At 56.1% G+C, this 21,152-nt stretch overlaps 2 protein-coding genes across 4 annotated transcripts in view; one reads left to right on the top strand and one right to left on the bottom strand.

The window, feature by feature from the left end:
- Positions 1 to 2,099: 2,099 nt before the first annotated feature.
- RIBC2 (RIB43A domain with coiled-coils 2) lies at positions 2,100 to 19,857 on the bottom strand. Of its 2 annotated transcripts, XM_042948110.1 has the most exons (7): positions 19,572 to 19,857; positions 18,218 to 18,299; positions 15,852 to 16,196; positions 11,721 to 11,839; positions 8,552 to 8,779; positions 3,617 to 3,783; positions 2,100 to 2,286 (listed from the first exon to the last, which is right to left on the bottom strand). In XM_042948110.1, the coding sequence occupies exons 1-7, from the start codon at positions 19,683 to 19,685 to the stop codon at positions 2,208 to 2,210; spliced, it is 1,134 nt and encodes a 377-aa protein (XP_042804044.1). In that variant the 5' UTR covers positions 19,686 to 19,857; the 3' UTR covers positions 2,100 to 2,207. The 2 variants fall into 2 exon arrangements, with proteins under 2 accessions (XP_042804044.1, XP_042804045.1); XM_042948111.1 differs by lacking the exon at positions 3,617 to 3,783.
- Positions 19,858 to 19,938: 81 nt separating this feature from the next.
- Positions 19,939 to 21,152, top strand: part of SMC1B (structural maintenance of chromosomes 1B) — a 76,262-nt gene continuing 75,048 nt past the window's right edge. For both annotated transcript variants that reach the window (XM_042948100.1, XM_042948098.1), the window contains exon 1: positions 19,939 to 20,122. In XM_042948100.1, the coding sequence (XP_042804034.1) occupies positions 20,014 to 20,122 (109 nt within the window). In that variant the 5' untranslated portion in view covers positions 19,939 to 20,013. The remainder of the gene's footprint in view (positions 20,123 to 21,152) is intronic.

The following is a 21,152-nucleotide window of genomic DNA, read 5'->3' as shown; positions in this document are numbered from 1 at the left end:
GGTGGCTTGATAGCTCGTTTCTTTTGATCACTGATGACACTCTACGGCAGAGAGAGAGAGAGGGAGACACAGAACCCGAAGCGGGCTCCATCCAGGCTCCGAGCTGTCAGCACAGAGCCCGACGCAGGGCTCGAACTCACGAGCCGTGAGCTTACGACCTGAGCAGAAGTCAGACGCTTAACCGACTGAGCCCCCCAGGCGCCTCTAACTGGAATTTTTAAAGCCAGTCTGCGAGGAGATAATAAAGGAAGCAAGTAGAGCAAAATCTTAACTGTAGGGTCTAGGTAGTGGTGCCTGGGTGTATACTGTACAATTCTGGTTTTCTTCCGTAGGTTTGAAAATTTTTATAATAAGATGTTGAGGAAAAGTGAGACAAAGCAAAGCCAAACCCTCCGGAGGGTGTGTGTCTGTGTGTGTAAAACCGTACGGGGCCGTTCAGAGCAGAGTGATGGAGACGCCCGGCGCCTGGACCCTGGCTCCGCCTTCCAGCCAGAGCCAAGTCTTGAGCTCCCTTCTCCTGTTTTCTCCTGGCGGGAGGTCGATCGCCACACCCAGAGGTGTCAGGGCTATGGCAGGAACCTGTCCGGCGCCTGGCCTGGCTGGTCCTTCAGTCACTGGGGTCACTTGCCCACTTGAGAACCAAGGGGAACGTGTCATACTTCCGGTCACCAGCAGAGGGTGCACGTAAAGCAAACAAGCGCCCAAGGTTTCCAAACCGGGTCTTCCCCTTGGAATATTTTCCATAAAATGATGCAAAATTCAGCGTTTAAAGCAAGCTTCTCCACACTAGGGCCATGATCCCAGTCATACCGACGTGTTATTGATGGCTGCAGTGGGCTCCAAGAGCTCTCTCTCTCCCTTACTCGCCTGTGCCCGCCGGCCCCCGTACGACTCACCCTGCACTCCTTTGCAAGGATCTCCTTCATCAGCACCCCTGCCGGGCTGTGGGGGACCCTGGCACAGGGCCTCGAAGAGCACTCAGTGTGCAGCGGATGGACAGACATTACCTCCCATTTCTCACTTTATCTCCCTGCCCAAACGCGGCAGGACTGACCGTCTGGATGGGGCGTCTCTCCTCCATCACCCGTACCCTCCCTCAAAGTGTGGCTTGTTCAGCCTGGCCAGCAACGTTCCGAATTGGATCATCCTGGGAGGCAATGGGACCAGGTGTCCCCTGCGTTCCCCCTGTTATGGGTTGAATTGTGTGCCCCGCCCCCCACCCTCAGAAAGATATGTTAGAGTCCTCACCTCCAGTATTTCAGCCGTGACCTTATTTGGAAATAAGGTTATTGTAGATGTAATTAGTGAAGATAAGGTCACTGGGGTGGGACCTAATCCAATACGACCGGTACCCTTACAAAAAGGGGAAATTGGGGCACCTGGCTGGCTCAGTCGGTTAAGCGTCAGACTCTTGATTTCAGCTCGGGTCATGATCTCACGGTTCGTGAGCCGGTTTCTGGCCGATATGATGTGAACGGAGGTGAAGTGTACGTTGTCCGTGGCTCGTCCTCGAGGGCCGGGACTGCCCCCTTGGCTCCCTTGTGGCCCAATGACACAGAGCAGCATCCCTGGACCACAGGACGGGAGCTGGCAGAGAAGTGACGGAGGGCTGCTCCGGGAGCGAGACGTAAACTGCTTTGCTGAAGCCACTCTTGTTTTGGGGTCTCTGTTACCAGAACCAGGAGAGCCGGACGCCCTGGCTTCAACCCCAGGCCCATCGCTGCCTGTCCACGTGACCTTGAGCAAGACACTTAACGTGTCTGTATCTCAGGCTCCTCTCCCAGAGCAGATGAGTAATAAAGATACCCACCCTCCACTAGCCGCCCCGAGGGTCAAATTGTTCTAAATGCCTTGCATATAGTGAGTGCTCCCGTTAGCTTTCAAGGCAGCTGGACCCGGGGTGCCGGTGACACACAGGCCCCCTCGGATGCCACTCTCTCTGGGATGGTCCTGGCAGGGCCACGTCTATGCCATCCCTGTACGGCCCCCACGGCTGCTCTGGGAACACACTTTCGGGGCAGAGCTGAACCGAAACCTCGTACACACACAGGGGAGGGGATTAACACGGTTTGCCCGCCGTGAAAAAGCAGAGTCGAAAGTCACTCCTGAAACACGGGGTGTATTTCTTTGTAATAAATGCGACTCTTCAAAAGGCTGCTGCGTTTTACGCATGAACAATTCAGAAGACAAGGACCGTGTCTTTTTCACTATCGACTTCCTGTATTAAATTGCGTGAAATAATCTTCAGTGGGTTGATTTGTACAGACTTCTTCCATATATTTTTTCCTGAAAATAAAACAAGGGGAAAAAAAAATCAGCAAATGCCTGGTTTCCTAAGGAATCTATTTTTTTTAATATGTAGGAAGAAGGCCACAGACTTTTTACCCGTGTGTTAGCCCCGGGATACGGAATACATTCCAGCCCGAGGAGCTCAAGGGTGAGGGAGGGATGTGTTTTATCATTGCCCTGCGGTTACATTGGGTACTGGCACCGGCATAGTCTGCAGAGGTCTTAGAATTAGATCTCTGTGGACGTGGCTGTAAAGACATCTGTTCATTCCATTCTGTGGGATCATCTCTACTGCTCCTCTGGGGCCCCCAGCGGAAGTGACCAGCCAGCAATGGACCCGCCAGGAAACAGACACCTGATTAGAGAAAATACTGGTGGGTCTCTTCTGAGTTCAAGCCAAGAGTTTGATGGATACACAAATAACTAAGTCAATAAGTAATGTGGGGTTTGGTGTGGGGTTGGGGGGATTTCAGAGAGGGTGGTGAGGGGCAGAGGGACAGGAAGAGAGTCTTAAGCAGGCTTCATGCCCAGCACAGAGCCCAACCCAGGGCTCGATCTCATGACTATGGGATCATGACCCAAGCTGAAGTTAAGAGTCGGATGCTTAACCGACTGAGCCACCCAGGTGCCCCAATACTGTGTTTTTTGTTTTGTTTTGTTTTTTACCAAGTTCACCTACGGATCTGCGTTAGACGTTTTCTGTCGCTGGCACTCTGAACTATGTGTGGGGTCTGTCGATGTGAGGAAGAGACTCCAGCTTGCCCTTGGCAACTGCAGCAGCTGGCACGGTCCCTCCCCCCTCCCGCCCCCCTCCCCCCCCCCCCGCCCCCTCCCGATGTCTATGCCAAGCAACCTCCTCAGAAAAGCCTTCTGACTCCCCCAGGCCCCCTCAGAGCCCTCCCCTGGGGCTCCCAGGGCCCTGGGTGTACCCCACGACCCGCACCCATGTCTGAGCCGCTGGGGGGCGCTATGCCCACATGCGCGCCTCCCACGGAGGGTCTCCTGGCCTCCTGGCCTGTGCTGGCACCAGTGGTTTCCAAGCACTTAATTTCCGGCTTGTGGCTTTCAGCCCCTCTCTCCCTTCTGCTTGAATTCTCTACCCAGAGGCTGTGCCCGAGCCCAAGTCACTGCTGCGAGGGGGCTTTGGTGAGATACACAGCCGGGGCCTGGGGCCCTTGCGTGGGAAAGACTCCGGGAGGTGGGCCCGCGCTGCCTGCCCGACCGTCCCCACGACTCGGCGGGATCTCGGCTCCGGTGCCCCCCGTCGGCCCCACCTGCTCGGCCGTCACCCCTCCCCCTGCCCCTGCCCCTTGGCCCAGGCCCTCACTGCGAGCGCTGCTCCTTGGCCAGGCTGAGGTTGGCGCAGTCCAGTGCCCGGCGTAGGTCCCGCTGCTGGCGTTTCTGCTGCCGCTCTAGGAGCAGAGTGGAGCGAGCCCTCTGCACCCTCTGCCGGTCCCAGTCCCTGTCTCGCTGCCACTCTTCTTCCCGAAGCCGCTGGAGGGGGGAGAGGCGACTCACCACCACCGCCCCCCCTCCCCCAGGAAGAGATCCAGGGGATCGCCCAGGAGAATCGGCCTCTCATTTCACAGATGGGGAAACTGAGGCTCAGAGAGGGGGCAGGCAAGTGAGCAACATCATGCAGGGCATCAGAGGAGACCAGCACCAGCTGCCAGCCCAGGGCTCCGTGGGGAGGGCCTGTGTGCCTCCGGCCCTCCTACCCGGACGCTGCCAGTGGGGCGCACTGCTGAACACGGGGATCACCTGCTGGCTTCTAGAACCTACTGAAGCGGCAGCCTCACCCAAGGCCAGCGGGCTCAAGGCCTTGGGGGTGAATTTCTGCATCTCAGCTAACTCCTCATCGGCTTCCAGCCCCCTCTGTAAAAACCACTGAGCCCTAGAAGAGGAAACCCCATCAATGCGGAGGGAAGGGGTCGCTCCCAGAAACGTGAGCCGTTCTACCGGCCGTCCTGAGTCTGAATTATTGGTCAGCTCAGCCTTCTCCTGCAAAAGGAAGCAAAAGCAGGTGGCACCGGGTCTGAAGATGAACACACCTCCTTCCCTTCCCTTCCGTGGGGTTTTAGGGCGGGGCTTCCGCTCACCCGATGAGCAGAAGTAGAGTGTCCAGCGGTGGCCCCCCCCCCTCGCCCACCGCCGCGGACCTGGGCCTGCCAGCCACTGGGTGCAGACGGGCTGGCAGAGGGCCCGGCCCCCCACCCAGGACGGAGAGGAAGCTGGTGCCCGGTTCTGCCGCCTACAGGGCAAGTCATTTTGCCTGTCTGAGCCTCAGTTTCCTCACCTGTAAAGCGAGGCTACTCACAGCTGCCCTGAGTCATAACACAAGGTGTTTTCGTCAAGAAATACAGGATGCTGGGGCGCCTGGGGGGCTCAGTCGGTTGAGCGTCCGACTTCAGCTCAGGTCATGATCTCACAGTTCATGGGTTCGAGCCCCACGTCGGGCTCTGTGCTGACAGCTCGGAGCCTGGAACCTGTTTGGGATTCTGTGTCTCCCTCTCTCTCTGCCCCTCCCCTGCTCACACTCTCTCAAAAATGAATAAATGTTTAAAAATTTTTTTAAAAGAATACAGGATGCTGGAGCGCCCTGGGGGGCTCAGTCAGTTAAATGTTTGACTCTTGATTTCAGCTCAGGTCACGATCTCAGGGTTTGTGGGTCCGAGCCCAGAGTTGGGCTCCGAGCTGACAGTACGGAGCCTGCTTGGGATTCTCTCTCTCCCCCTCTCTGCCCCTGCTCGCTCACTTTCTCTTTCTCTCTCTCTCAAGATAAATAAACTTGGGGAAAAAAAAAGAATACGGAGTGCCATGGGAACCTGCTTGCCCTGGACTAAGAGACAGACAGCCTACCTATTCTTTGTCTGACCTCAATTTTCCAAACTGTCTCCATGCAGAGGGGGGAAGTGCTCTGGAGGGCATACAGGGGTGCGGAAGGGGGCAGGCGGATTTCTGAGCGGTGAGGCCTGGTCTAGGCTTTTTTTCCCCTTTGCGCTTTTCGGTCTTAATTTTCTACGAAGATTGAAAATCAGATAAAAATGCTGCTCTGAGGACAGGTGGCCGTCCCTCCTTGCCAGACAGTTGGGCTGAATTGTAGGAGTGAAGGACAGAGCAGGGCCTGGCAAGGGCGACCCACATTCCCTGCCAACCTCGGGGCTCTTCCCACCTTGGGCTACTTCCCTGCCTGCCCCCGGCTGTCCCCTCTCACGCAGGGGCTGTTTTCCCTCCCACACTGTTGACCCTGTGCGCCTGGACGAGAGCCAGCAGGGGAGCTCTTCTACCCGCTCCCCCTTTCCTGAGCCAGGCCGCTGCCCCTCCCCCAGTACCTGCCTGCTCAGAAGCTCACACTGACCGTGGCACCTGCCGGCACCCCACCTGGGGTGGTCATCTGCTGACCCTGGGGCAGCCCGTCCACCCTTGCAGGCCTGAGAACTTCCTTCTTCCTGGCTTCTCCGTGATCCCCCCTCCTCTCCAAAGACCTAGTGCCAGCCTATCAGCTGTCACCCCCTGGGCCCAGCCTACCAGTGATCCTCGAACTCCAGTGGGCATCAGAAGAACCCCTGGGGGGCTTTCCTGGCCCCAGACTGTGGGTCTGCCCCAGGATTTCTGGTTCAGAAGGTCTGGGGTGGGGCCTGAGAATCTGCATTTCTCCCAAGTTCCTAGGCAATGCCGATGTTGCCGGTCCAAAGACCCCCACTTTGAGAACATCTGCCCCCACCTTGTCATTACCAAGGATGTCAGCCTCCCTAGTGTCACCCTCAAGTGTCCGGTCCACCACTATTCTGATCTGCCTCTTCTACCCTCTCTCCAGCAGCCCGGTTTTTCGAGTCCTCGCCCCACCCGGGGACCTGCCATCCACTGACCGCATGCTTTCTACTGTCCTGGCTCTCCTGTGACTTCATTTCCCTCCTCGTTCAGCCCGGCGTCCATGGCTGACACCCCCTGGTGCAGATGCCCTCGGTGCCCTCGAAATTCTCACTTGGGTCAGACATGCCGGGCAGGTCTGTACAGCTAAGCGTGGCCGGGGAACGTCATCTGATTGCACTCACTGAGGACACTTCAAGTTCATGACCTCCAGCCCTGGCTCTGCCTGGCCATCCCTCCCCTTTCTCCTAGGCCATTCTTTTCCAGCTCTCCTAATGACCATTCTCAGTCCTCGAACCCCCAACCTGACCCCCTCACCCTCGGCTGCTGACCTCCCTTCTTGTTTCCCCAGAAAATAGGAGTTCCAGAAGTGAAGCCCACCCCCACGGCCAAGGACGATCAGCCTGAGTTCCCACCCACCCCAAGCTTCAACTAGTGCTCCCAGGGCCTTGTTCTCCTGCCGGGGACACGGGCTCCAGCAAGTCCCCTCTGACGTCAATTTCCCCCTCTCTACTGCGTCGCCCTCGTGGCATAACAAGTATGCTGTTATTTCCATAATCAGAAAAAACAAACGCCTGTCCCCACCAGCTACCACCCCATTTCTCTGCACCTTTTTCAGCAAAACACTTTGAAAGCGGTGTCCGCATCGGTGGGTCTCCACTTCCTGCCTGCCTGTTACCTTTCTGTCCCCCCCACGCCTCCTCCAAAGATGCTCCTGATAGAGTCCCCAGTGACTGCCCCCTGGATCCTGGGTTCAGCCAGCAGCCCAGCCACAGGGTTTGGCCTGGGGGCTCCCCTTGCTGGGTCCCTCCTCCCTCTTTGGCTGCTCCTTCTCAGCCCCCCTCGCTCTCTATAAATGAAGGTGGGGGTGGGGGTTGCCCCATGATTCAGTCCTTAGTCCCCTTCTCCCTGTCTTCACTCATTCCCTGCGTGACCTTAGCCAGGTTCGCTGCTTTAAATACTCTCTGTGTGGCCATGCCTCTATGCTTATGTCTCCAGACCTTGTTCTGAACTCCCGACTATGTATCCAACTGCCTACTGGCTTTAGGTTGTGGCAGAAAATGTTACTTGCCTCCCGGTAGCCATTTTTCTGTCTTCCTCAATAAAACCATTGCCGGCTACCTTGCCGCCTGAAATAAACACTACATTTCCCAGTTAGGGGCAACCTTGTGACTAACTGTTATCCAGTGGAATTTAAGTGGAAGTGTCCTGTGAAACTTCCGAGAAATGTCCTTAGAGTGTTCTTCCTCATTCCTTTTCCTGCTAGATGGACTATGCATGCGAGGGCTGGGGCTCAAGCAGCCACAATGTACTAGGAGGTAGGAGCCAGTTGCCAAGGATGGCAGAATGTTAGTCAGTGACCCTGGAGTTGCCATGTGATGTCTATATGCCAGAGATAAAGTTCTGTTTTATTTAAGATGCTGTTAGTTAGGGTTTTCTGCCATGCTCAGGCATGGAATCCTAACAGATACAGATGTGTAATGCACACTGCACACATATCATTTCCAAAATTGCGCTTGTGACTTCCATTCCCCTATCAACCTGCTCCTCTCGCCCTCTTCCTATCTCTGTAAATGCCAACTCCATCCTTCTCATTGCCCAGGCCACAAGGCCTGGAGTAATCCTTAACTCCTCTGGGTCTCATATGCCCCACCCAACCCTTCAACCAATGCTGCTCACTCTACTTTCAAAATAGATCCAGAATCTGACCATTTCTCAGCACCCTGGCTGCCAGGGCCCTGGACCAGCCAACATCATCTCTCACCTTGACCGCTGCAACAGCCTCCATAACAGGCCCTCTCCTCCCATCCCCACCCCACCCCAATAGAGCCTTTTCTCAAAACAGCAGCAAGAGGGATCCTGCCACACGTGTCACTCCTCTCAAAACCCTCCGGTGCTCCTCATCTCCATCACAGAAAAGCTCTTTCCCATGGGCTGCCAGGACCTTGACCTTCCCCCTCCCAGACCTCTTCCTCTCCCTCCCCCCTCATTCCTCCACAGCCCACCAGGCTCCCTGCTCTTCTCTACTCCTGCCTCAATGCCTTGTCCTTGCAGTTCATCCCCTGGTGGTCCTTCCTCCGATATTTGCAATATTTGCAATACTCGCGTGGTGCACTCCCTCCCCTCCTTCAGGTCTTTGTTCCAATGTCACTTCCCAGTCCCCTGGGGACCCTTCTCAAACTCAGCACCTTTCATCCCCTTGGCCCAGCCTTACTTCCACCCCAGTACATATCTCCCTACCTCCCCAAGTGTAAACCCCTTGAGAGCTGCTTCTAGGGACAAGTACAGCAGCGGTGAGAACTAGACGGCTGCAGGAAGGCAGCGGGTGGTACAGGTCTGCGGCTGGGGGCTGGGGGCTGGGGGCTGGGGTGGGGGATGGGCGGGCAGGTACCAGCTTCTCCTGGATTTGCTGCTTCTGAACCAGACGGATCTGCTCCAGCTGCTCCCGGGTCATGCCCTTCCAGCGGTCGGGGACCACGCGGTGGGGCCCGAAGGAGCTGGCTGCCTGCTGCGGGTTCTCGGAGAGCAGGTCCCCACGCAGCAGGTTGGAGATCTCGGCCAAGTCGTCTTCTTGTTCTTGTTTTTTCTCCCGAGTCTTCCTTTCCACTGACTCGGTGGCCTGCACAGGGGAGGACGGACAGTGAGGAAGATGCCCTGGGTGACCCCGTGGGGACTGAGGCAAGGCTGGCGCATCTCACTGGGGTCTCTTGAAGGAAGACAATGGTAAAGTGCGCCTGGGACAGGTGGGGCGGGGGCGGAGAGTGGGCAGGCGCGCAGGCGCGGGGAGGCCCTTGGACCCTGGCTGCCTGGGTGACGGGGGGCGCGAGGGCTGGGCTGAGGGAGCCCCCCTCTGCACTGATTTGTCGAAGCGGGGAGCGGCCTTCCCAGGTTAGGCCGCCATCTCCCCCAGGGCAGGGCTGCGTGCCCCTCCCAGTGGCCCTGGTCCCCTTGGGCGGCCGCAGGCCACAGAGAACACCCGCCAGAGTGATTCACAACAGCGGTGACCCCTCAAAGGTGAAAATGCTCTCGATGCACGTCTGCCACGGGCCCCGGGGACAGACAGATTCCGGGTCAGATCCCTGCTCCGGGGAGGGTGAGGAGTGGAGGGACAGGGCCCTGGCCATGTGACCGGAGCAAGTCACGCCCCCTCTCTGGGCTGCAGCCAGTTCTCGGCTCGGTGTTACCCGTTCTCTCTAGCAGTAAACAGGACACTGGGCAAGGTGCCCGCACGCCGCGCGCGCTCACGAAAGGCCAGCTCGACGGCGTCACGGCAGCACAGGCTTTGCGGTGGGACGAGCCCGGACTCATGCACTGAGTTAATTAAACAATTAATTCGTTGTTTGTTTATCGACTAATCATACCCCTCTGGCCGGGGAAGGTAGTTGGACGACAGTGCGCTAAACGGGCCAACACGCTGCGTGTATTAACTCGTTTAATCCCACGACGACCTCACGAGCACGTGTGACAGTCATTGCCGCTGGTCACAAACTATCTCCCCAGCTCCTCCTGCAAGGTGGCGCAGCCGTACTTCCCCACCTGCTTAGAGCGCTCGTGGCCACGTGGCTTCCTCGGGCCCGTGAAGTGTGAGCAGAGGTGACTGTCGTGGCAGGATGAGGTGGGGGTTCGGGGGGTGGGGGGAGGGACAGGACACGTTCTCCTGGGGGAGCAGCCCTCTTCTCCCAGGGGGACACCCTCCAGTGCCGGCCTCCTCTGCGGAGCCGGACCGGCCCGCCCGCAAGTGGCTCCGGAGGACGGTTACCTGGGCCTCTGCCTGGATGCTCCGGCCTGTTTCCACCCAGGAGCAGAGCCGCAAAAGCCGACGGCGGCTTCCCCGGGCGCGGGGGGCGTGGCCTGGGGGCGTGGCCTGGCAGCTCGCGCACGCGCGGAGCTGGGGGACCCGAGAGGGCTGGCGCGGTGCAGGCGCTCGCCGCGGAGGTTACCGAGTGAGAGCCTCGGCGAGTGCGGCGACACGGTTTCCGAGAAGGCCAAGGGCGGTCCCCCAGCGGGAGGGCTCGCTAAATGATCCGCTGAGCCAATGAGCGAGCGACTAAATGAATGGCCAGAAGAGCGGCCACAATGCACAGCACCCGGCGCCCGGCACCCAGCACCCGGCACCCAGTACGCAGCACACAGTACATGGCATATAGCACCTGGCACACAGTACACAGCATCCAGCACCAAGCACCCAGCACCCGGCACCCAGTACATAGCACTCAGCTCACAGCACCCAGTACACAGCACCCAGCACCCAGCACCCAGTACACAGCACACAGCTCACAGCACATAGTATACAGCACACAGCACCAAGCACCCAGCACACGGCACACAGCACCCAATACACAATACCCAGCTCACAGCACACAGTACACAGAACCCAGCACCCAGCACACAGTACCCAGCACACAGCATCCAGCACCCAGCACCCAGCTCACAGCACCCAGCTCACGGCACAGAGTACCCAGCACACAGTACACAAAAGCCCTATCTACCATGAATTCTCTGCGGGCCCTGGAGCAGGTGACCTCTCCTCTCGGGCATCGTCTGCACACAAGGCAAGGACCAGAGGATGTCTAAGATGGCCTTCGGTCTGCCGGCTGGTGCCTCGGTCTGCCCTTGGTCTCCCCCCATCCCTGGCAGTTTGTCCTCCTCGGTCCCCGCCCCACCGCCCCACCCCCCACCCCCTGCCCCGCTGAAAACCAACATTCTCTTTGGTCTCTGGTCCCGCCTCTCCGGGAGGTTTTGATTACATAAATGTCCCACCAGCAGGACATTTTTGAGCTTGTGTCTCCAATATATTTATCTCACAGCGTGATACCATTAGACCACACATGAACAGTGCTTCATAATACACATGCACACATGGGAGTTAAACACGGCCAGGCTGCAAAAACACTGGAGCAGAGTTCTCCTATCCCTTCCTGCTCTCCAGCTCATCGTCCCGCCTGCCCTACTCCACAGACCACAGTTCTGGGCAACCAGTTCACCGGATAAATGAATCCAGGGCGGCCCCCATCCCACCCAGGAAGTAGAACTGCATTTGTAAAGAAGTCTGGAGCCGGGGTCCCATTAACTGGAGGAATAGAGAGCTTGAAGCAAGGCCAGTGAGGGACCGGGCGGAGCAAAAGGCCGGAGGTGGAGAGTTTGGGAGGAGGTCCCGCAGAGTTTAGAGAGGAGGGAGGTGTCAGGAGCCCCGATCATCAACATGATGATTGCTGCCCTTAGTGAGTGCCAGGACCTGGTCTTGATGAGGATGAGCTCTGAGAGGTGACAAAGAAGTGAGACCAAGACAGGATGCCAGAGCAGTGCTGGATGGCCGTTTAGGTAGATGTCACTGTCCTCGGTGTTAGAGAAGAATCTGAGGTTTGCAGAGTTTAGTCAAGCCCACCGCACGCCCCCCCCCCTCCATCCCCAGGCTCCCAAGCTCAGGAGCAGGGGAGGGGGCGCACTCAATCTGTACCAGGGCAGCCCCCGGGGGGGGCCATGTGGATTGTGTGGTGTGAGCCGGTGAAGGGCTGAGCTTGGGACTTGGGACGGGGAGACTGGGGCGTCCCGAGAGCTACCTGGTTCCTGTTGAATTCTTTCACAGCTGCACAAACCGCCTTTCTGGTGGCACTTTCCAGACTCTGTAAATGCTTGGCCGTTTCATCAAACTGCAGCCTTGTCTTGAAGTAGAGGTCCTCTGAAAGGAAGCGAAATGCAGTCACACCTCGCTTGCCCACCCAGAGCTCCTTCCCAGGTGCGCAGAGCACCCTGTGGAGTGTCCAGCCACGCGTCTCTTCTTATCCTGCCCTCACCCAGAGAGAGGGGATGCTGAAGGCTGCTGGGACACTTAGATGAGGTGATTCAGGTAGAGCTCTTGGGTGCAGGCCCCAAGGGTCAGCATCACTACCGGGGATCAGTAAGGTCTGCTGGCGATTGGTGATGTCTGCTGGGGATGGGTAAATTCTGCTGGGGATTGGTGATGTCTGCTGTGGTCCTGGGCTGGGGCCCTCATCCATCTTCTTACAATGGACAAGGGAGCTCTGCTGTGGGGACCAGACGGGGCTCCGCAGAGGAGGGGTGTCAGAGTGGGGAGATATTCATGCAGTGACACTAGGACTTTTCCAGGACAATGAGCAGCAGCAGCATCAGAAGAGGTTAACGTGGAACATCCAAACAACAAAAGGTAAAGATCTGGACTCAGATAAGAGCAGGCTCCTATCCCAGCCCAGACACTCCCTAGCTCTGCAAACCTGAACTATTACCCAACCTTTCTGAGCCTCCAGCCCTCATCTGGGAAGCAGGACAACTCCTACACTGCAGGGTTGTCACTTAAAAAAAAAAAAAAAAAAGCCACCGATCCAAAGGTCCTTCACGTGGTGTTTGTGTCCCATGGCATCCTCCTGATGTGCAAACACAAGAGCAAACTCCAGCCGTGAGGCAGGGGCCTCCGTTCCACTTGAGCTTCATCTGTCTTCCCCTCCTTCATTCATCCTTTCAGTTGACACAGCGCCACGAGGAGGTACACACAGGACTGTGCCCTTTGCAGGGCACAAAGTGTGTAGTGACGGGCAAGACAGAAAGGGTTCTTCCTGCCTTTGGCGAACTTACTGTCTGGGCGATGAGCCAGGTCATAAACAGATGAACCCAGAAAGAGATCTAGGAATGCACACTGCGGAAGTGCTGTAGGGGGAAAGGGTCTTGGGAGGGGACACGCTGGGAATACCTGGCTCAGGCAGACGGGGATGGGGAGGAAGAGAGGAAGAGTGCTTCTCTGGGAGGAAGTGACCTTGGAGCTGAGGTCTGGAAGGACAAGAAGCTGGGTGGAGAGCAGGTGCAACGGGTCTGACGTGAGCAAGGATCTGTCAGCACCCAGCAGTGAAAGGAAGCCAAGTGGCTGGAACACAGTGAGTGGGGTAGGGGGCACAAGGTGACACAGGGGCTGAGCAGTGGCCCAGCACGCAGGGCCCTGTAGGCTACAGAGGATTTTGCATTTTGTTCCAGAGGTAAGAGGGAAGCCATTGGAGGGTTTTAAGCTGGGATGGAGGGAGTGGGGGTGACATTGTTTAAAAATCAGCACTCTGACTGCTATGTTGAGAAGAGACCAGAAAGGACAAGAAAGAACATGAAGGACTATTAGAAAGCCCTTGGTGTGGTCCCTCCAGGTGATTAAAAAAAAAAAAAAAAAAAAAAAAGGTGGTGACTCATATCACTGTGGTGACAGCAGGGATGGGAGAAGTGGGCCATTCAAGATACATGCAGGAGGTGGAAGGACAGGAATTGAGGATGGCCTGAGAACAAAGGTGGCTCAAGGAGGACTCCTGGGTTTGTGACTTGACTAGGGAAAGAGGTGTCATTGATGGAGGGGAGGATGGTGGGGGGAGGAGCAGAGCCAGAGGGAAGTTCAGGGTTACTCTCCAGGCTGTTCTGAAGTGCCTGGGGAGATGTCCAGGGGGCAGTTCAAAGACCAAGTTCAGGGACATGTCCAGGGGTCAGTTCAAAGACCAATTCCAGGGAGATGTCCAGAGGGCAGTTCAAGGACCAAGTTCAGGGAGATGTCCAGGGGGCAGTTCAAAGACCAAGTTCAGGGACATGTCCAGGGGGCAGTTCAAAGACCAAGTTCAGGGAGATGTCCAGGGGGCAGTTCAAAGACCAAGTCCAGGGAGATGTCCAGGGGGCAGTTCAAGGACTAAGTCCAAGGCTGAGACAAAGTCTTTTAGCCAGAGATGGACATGTGGAGAGCCTGGGAGGTGGCTGAGATCTTGAAAGCCCTACGGATGCACTGTTCAACAGATATCTATGTGCCGAGAACGAAAGACAGAGCAGTGAATAAGACAGAGCAAATCTCCTGCCTTCAACGAGCCTGGGATAGGATGCTGGGGAGAGGGATGACAAATACATAACCATACAGTATGTCAGTGATGGGGCTTTGCAGAAAAATACAGCAAGGAAAGGGATACAGAGTATGGGCATGGGGGAGGGTACGGGGTTGCAATTTAAAATAGTGGTCAGGGGAGAGACTTCTCTGGTAAGATGGCATTTCATCAAAGACCCAAAGAAGGATAAGGGGCAAGCCATGCAGATATATGGGGAAATGTTTCCAGGCAGAGGAAACAGTAGGTGCAAAGGCCCTGAGGCAGAAGTGAGCCTGACACACTTAACATTCTGAGTGAGGAAGCCAGTGTGGCGAGAATGAAATGAATGAAAGGCAGCGTGGTAGGGGATCGTTCCAGACTACGAAAACCTTCCCGGTCCTTGAGATGAATCTGGTGCTTATTCTGAGTAAAATGAGAAGCTATTGGAAGGGTGTGCGCAAAAGATCTAGCTTAATTTTTAGCAGGATCATCCTGGTCACTGGGTTGAGAAGCAACTATAGAGGGCCAAGGGCAGAAGCACGGAGACCACCTGCAGGCGATTGCAAAAATCGCGCTGAGAGATGCTGACAGCTTAGCCCAGAGGGGTAAGAGTGGAGGTGGAGAGAGGCGGTTGTGATTTGGGGTGATTTGCTGCTGGACTGGACATGGCATTTGAGACCAAGGAAGGAGTCAAGACGCCTTGGGGTTGGGGCTTGAGCAACTGGAACAACGGAGTTCCCATTGACAGGGGTGGCGGTTCACGGGGGGCAGGCCAGGGTGTCTTGTGTTGACTCTGATAAGTTCGTTAGACACCCAAGAGCAGATAAACGTCCAGAGGTGACAGGACGTGTGGGCTGAGAAGCAGGGAAGAATCCAGGCTGGAAAGGTACGTTTGGGGGAATGATGGCCTATCGGTGGTATCTAAACCCACGAGACGAGTTGAGAGCGCCAAGAGACCGAGTGTGGTTGAGGCAGGCGGGGCGCAGAGGGCACTGGTAAGCAACAACACCCGGAGGTTGGTTCCGAAGGGGAGGAGAAACCAACCAGGGGGCCGGGGGAGGGGAGCCGGGATGAGAGCGGGTCCTGGAAGCTGGCGGAGGAAGTATTTCCAGGAGGAAGAGATGACCAGCTATGGCACAGGCCGCGGATGAAGGAGCCGCCTGAAAACGGAGCTCGGATGCAGCAGCTTGGCGGCCACCTTGGGGCGCCCGGGTGGCTCCGGCGGTTAGGCGTCCGACCTTGGCTCAGGTCATGATCTCGCCGTTCGTGAGCTCAAGCCCCGCGTCAGGCTTTGTTGCTGCCAGTTGGGAGCCTGGAGCCCGTTTCAGGTTCTGTGTCTCCCTCTCTCTCCGTTCCTCCCCTACTCGCACTCTTTCTCTCAAAACTAAATAAAAATTACCAAAAAAAAAAATTTTTTTTTTAAAACAAAAAAAAGAAAACCCCGGTCACCTTAGTGCAGGCAGAGTTTACTGGACTTGTTGCAACTGCCTCAGGGATGGAGGTTGTTCCAGGACTTGGAGGCTTTGCCAGAGGGGTTCCCTGGGCCTGGAGGGTCCTGGTGAGGACATGTGACCCCTGAGCCCTAGGCGCACCCTACCCCCCAACCCCCCTCCCCCCCCCCCCCCCCATCCAGGTGCAGGTGGGTTTTTCACCTGCACCTGGCTGGAGCCCGGCGGGAGCACAGAGTTGCAAGCTCAGAAATGAAGACGTTTACATACTGGAACACAGGCTCTTTCCCCGGCGGCCAACACAGCACAGTGGTAGGACGTGAAACACCAAACAAAGCAGGGGGAAACCCACGGGTTTGATTGGTCGGAGAAAGTATTGAGACCGGTTTGTCCCTTTTGGCTTCATTACCTGCACATCTTTGGTGGGCACGGGCACTCTCCCGTTCCCTCTGCTGTTGTAAGGACCATTCTCGGTTTTGTTCCTCCTGGAATTTCTTCCTCTCGTGGAAGTTTAAATCCTCTCCCATGAATTTCTGCATTCCCGATACTGTATTCCGAATATCGTTATCTGACTGCCTGGCTGGGAGATCTTTCCTAAGGGCTAGGGGGTCAGATAGGTCAAATTCACGGCGAGTTTCTGGCTTCTGGAAGGTCTGCTGGAAATCATTGATGGCTTTACAGAGGCTTTTCCTATCTCTCCTTTCTCGGCCTTCTAATATGCATGTGATTTTGTCATTTTGCCTCATTTCAGCAGCTAGAAGAGACATAGCATACCCACCCATAAGATTAAGGTTCAGAGAAAAAATAAATTTGAATCTGCCTTAAAAAATAATTTCTAGTGATTCTAAAAGCAATATAAGCCTTCAAAATAGTACCACAACCATTAAAGAATTAGTATTTTAAAAAAAAATTTTTAATGTTTATTTTTGAAAGAGAGAGAGAGCAAGCGAGCGAGTAAGCGGGGGAGGGGCAGACAGAGAGGGAGACACAGAATCTGAAGCAGGCTCCAGGCTCCATCCAAGCTGTCAGCACAGAGCTCAACGCGGGGCTCGAACTCACAAACCACAAGATCATCATCTGAGCTGAAGTTGGACACTTAACTGACTGAGCCACCCAGGCGCCCCAAAATTAGTATTCTGAATATACAAAGAGTACCTACAAATCAGTTTAAAAAACCAAACAACCAAAGAAAATAATGGGCCAAGAATAGGTACATATGTGTCTGTCCCATCATTGTTGTAAGTTTTATTTATCTTGTAAGAATTATTTTGTTCAAGTTTGTTTATTTATTTATTTATTTATTTATTTAGAGTGTGCGAGTGGGAAAAGGGCAGGGGGGGGGGGAAAGAGAGAGAGAGAGAGAGAGAGAGAGAGGGAGAATCTCAAGCAGGCCCCACGCCCAGTGAGGAGCCCAATGTGGGGCTCGATCCCACAAACTGTGAGATCATGACCTGAGCCAAAATCAAGAGTCCCATGCTTAACCGACTGAGCCACCTAGGTGCCCCAGGTTTGAATTATTTTTAAACATGACAAAGGTAAACTGCTTAGGAACTAGAGAATGGTACAAAGAAAAAAATAAATTTCCCTTGTATTCCATCATTCCAACATCACCACTGCTGACATTTTGGTCTATTTCCTTTCTGTCTTTTTCTAAGCTTATTTCTCTTTATATATTTTAACATTTAATGGGTAGCCCATGGTATATACAATTTTGCATCCTGCTTCTTTCTATTTAAAAAATCCTTATAGTGCTTTAAGAAGAAATAAGCTGGACCTGTTGCACCTGATGTGGGAAAGTGAATTCTATTTGGAATTTTTAAAAAAATGTTTATTATTTTGTAAGAGAGAGCTCGCGCGCAGGTGGGGCAGGGGCAGAGAGGGAGAGATAATCTTAAGCAGGCCCCACACTCAGCAAGGAGCCCCACTCAGGGCTCTATCCCATGAACCATGAGATCATGACCTGAGTCAAAATCAAGAATCAGACACTTAACCTACTGAGCCACCACTCAGGGCTCTATCCCATGAACCATGAGATCGTGACCTGAGTCAAAATCAAGAATCAGACACTTAACCTACTGAGCCACCCAGGCGCCCCTGTTTGGAATTATCTCAGAGCTCCGACAGTATCTTATCTTGTTCTGAGTCACCACAGCCAGTGTGAACCAAGAGTGTCCCTATGTCCTCTGGTGCAAGCAGCTGTCCCCAGGAGAAGGTCTGAAACTTTTTGGCAGAGGATGGTGTGTGTGTTTAAGGGTTTTCAGGTCCGGTTTTTAAAGAAAACTGAGAACAGGGACGCCTGGGCGCATCAGTCGGTTAAGCGTCCGAACTTCGGCTCAGGTCATGATCTCACAGTTTGTGAGTTCCAGCCCCGCATCGGGCTCTGTGCTGACAGCTCAGAGAGTGGAGCCTGCTTGGGATTCTGCGTGTGTGTGTCTCTCTCTGTGTCCCCCCGGCTCGCACACACTCTCTCTTTCTCTCAAAAATAAACATAAAATTTTATGTCCTCGGGGTTATGTTCTCGGGTTTATGTTCCCGAGAACAATGTACATTTACCCTCACAATACATTTCCTACACCCCCCATAGAATTCAATAGCTGTTTTCCTTTCAAGAGAGAAAGAATCAGCACATTAAGTTAACTGAGCACAAACAATGGTGAAATTTTAAAAGGACGAAGAGTGTGAACATGACAAGCTTTTACACTTTTGAAGCAATGAGGACCGGAGTCTAGAGTTATACAGCCCCAGACTGCTAGCTAGGCTTCGAGAGATGCTCACCAAAAGTTTCATGTCTAGCTTTTTCGGTTGCTTCTTTAATCTTCTGGTCATGAACCTGAGCATCCCAGGCGTCTGTGTCTCCCTGGAAATGGAAAACAAAGGGGGTAGGAGTTACAGCCAGATCATTTTAGTCGGTTGATAACAATCCTACTGATCTTTTTTTTAAGCCTTGTTCCACTGTTAACTAGTTGTCTTAGGTACACATCAGTTCTTTTCATACCTTTTCAGCCTGTCCCCAGAGCTTCCTTCTCCCTTTCTCTTAGTTGATAGGTATCTGCAGAACAGAACAACTCCTCCTCTAGGAAGCACTGATGTCCTCTCCCAGTCTCAGTCTGTGCACCCCTGACACCCCATGCTCCCCTCCCTCACAGCCCTGATTCCACTGCTGTGAGCAGTGGACCATTTTTGGTTTTTGTAATATAGTTAATTTTTTTTAGAGTATGTTATTTATTTATTTATTTATGCGAATTCAAGTTAGTTAACATACAGCGCAGTATCGGTTTCAGGAATAGAACCCAGTAATTTATAACTTACCTACAACACCCAGTGCTGATCCCAAGTGCACTCGCTCCTTAATGCTCATCACCCATGTAGCCCAGCTCCGCCCGTCCCCCCCCCCCCCCCCCCCCCCCGGCAACCTCCGGTTTGTTTTCTGTATTTATAATTTTTTAGTGTTTATTTTTGAGAGAGAGACAGACAGAGCGTGAGTGGGGGAGGGGCAGAGAGCGAGGGAGACACAGAATCTGAAGCAGGCTCCACGCTCTGAGCTGTCAGCACAGAGCCCAATGCGGGGCTCGAACCCACAAACTGTGAGATCATGACCTGAGCCGAAGTGCGAGGCTCAACCGACGAGCCACCTAGGCGGCCCTGTCTTCTGTATTTAAGAGTCTCTTACGGTTTGCTAATGTGACCGTTTTAATGCCAGAGTCCATCAGGCCATGAACTCTGCAAGGTCAGGCAGGGATTGCCATATTCCTCATTTCCTGGGCCCAGGTGGGGCGTGCCACAAAATAGTAACTCGCTGGCATGTGTCAAATGAATAGACTGGAAGGAACCCCCGGTGGTGCAGAAAATCCGGCTCAGAGAAACGAGACCCGCCTTCCGGTCTCTGACTAGCCACTCACTGCAGGCAAGCTCCGTCCCTGCTGCAGGACTCAGTTTGCCTGTCCTGCAAGTGAGAGGGTAGGTGTCTGCGAAGGGCTTCCCCCTCTTCGGCAGTTAACACGACGAGCTGGTGCCCTTTGGGGCCGTGCTTGGATCAGCAGTTTCGCTGCAAGGGCTCATCCCTGGTCTCCGCCGCCCGCCCCTCGCTGCCCGCCCCCCCCCCCCCCATTCCCACCGGGAAGGTCCTCACCCCGATGATCCTGTTCCTGGCGTTGAAGATCCGTTTCTGCCGGCACAGCTCCCCATGCGTCCTCTTGGCCAGGCTTAAGTACCGCTCCAGGTCTCTGGGCTGCGCTATCTCCATGGCTGGAAATCGCGAAGAAACTCTGAGGGGGGTTTAAGACAAACGAGATGAAAAAGGAAAGACAACCACAATAAAACAAGCTGCAGCCTAAGCCAGGCTGGCTCCCTAGGAGGCCGGGCGGGTGCGAATCGAGCCGGCTCCGCAAGCTTTCAGTCCTCCTGCGACCTCTCCAAGCCCCGCTCTCCTCGCAAACGTAAACAACCCGGTTGCTTGGGAACCGCGCGGCGCTCGCCGGAGTCTCGCTCTCCTCTCGCGAGATGCCGCAAGCGCTTCCCGCGCTTTCCCGCCGGCGTGTGCGGACGCCGCTTGAGGCGCGGAGGGCGCAGCCATGGGCCGTTTGGAGGTGTTGCTCGTGGAGAACTTTAAGTCGTGGCGGGGCCGCCAGGTCATCGGCCCCTTCAGGAGGTTCACCTGCATCATCGGCCCCAACGGCTCCGGTAACTGGGACCCTGAACGCCTCTGCCCTCCCGGGTCACCCAGAACCCATTCTGCCCGAGGGGACGTAACGTGGGGGCGGCCTAGCGTGCTGGACGCGGGGCGGTTACGGCCCGTGGGCCTCCGCCAGCCCCCCGGGTGCCCACCTTCACCCTCGTCCTCCACCCCCAGCCCCCCGCCCCACCCCCACACGGTGCCCCGGCCCCCGCCGCCAGGTGCCCGCCCGCAGCCCCCGGCCCTCCGCCAAACCCCGCCCTGCGTCCCCCGCCGCCAGGTGCCCACCTTCGCTCTCGTCCTCCACCCCGACCCGACCCCCACCCCCGCCGGGTGCCCCCGGCCCTCCGCCAACCCCCCCCCCCCCGGCGCCGACCCCCGCCCAGCGCTCCCGGCCCCCCCGCCGGCTGGGACCCCCAGCCTCCACGCCCAGTCCTCCACAAACCTCCCGAGCGCCCACCCCCGCCACTGGGTGCCCACCGTCGCCCCCAGCCCTCCGCCAACCCCCCCCCCCCGGGGGGCCACCCCCTCTCTGTGCCCCCAGCCACCAGGTGCCTTCCGCCCCAGGGCCTCGTCCACCACCACCAGCCCTCCGCCACCAGCCCCGCCCGCCCCAACTGCCACCCAGCGCTCTTGGCCCTTCCCCCTCCTGAACCGTGACCCCTCCGCCCCAGTCCCAGCCCCTCCAACAACCACGCGGGGCGCAGACTCCCACCCTGCGCTCCCGGCCCAACGCCGCTAAGACCCCCCCCCCCACTTTCCACCCCCAGCACCCGGCCCTCCGCCCACGCCTGCCCTGTGCCCCCAGACCCCGCCGCCGGGTGCCCACCCTTGCCCTCCGCCCCCACCCCTCCGTCGCCTGACCCTCCACTCCCAGCCCCTGCCGCTTGCTCTCTGCCGCCGGCCCCCCGCCCTCTGGCGTCCGGACCCAGACCCTCCACCCCTTGGTCCCCGCGCCCTCTGCAGCGGGGCCACGACCCCTCCTGCACACCAACCCCGGGTTTGTCCAGGCCCCTCCTCTCCTTTGCGCTGGCTCCC

The sequence above is a fragment of the Panthera leo genome, chromosome B4, assembly GCF_018350215.1.
Source record: "Panthera leo isolate Ple1 chromosome B4, P.leo_Ple1_pat1.1, whole genome shotgun sequence".
Lineage (NCBI taxonomy): Eukaryota > Metazoa > Chordata > Mammalia > Carnivora > Felidae > Panthera > Panthera leo.
Note: the sequence above shows the minus strand (reverse complement) of the source record. Positions and strands in the feature narration are given on the sequence as shown.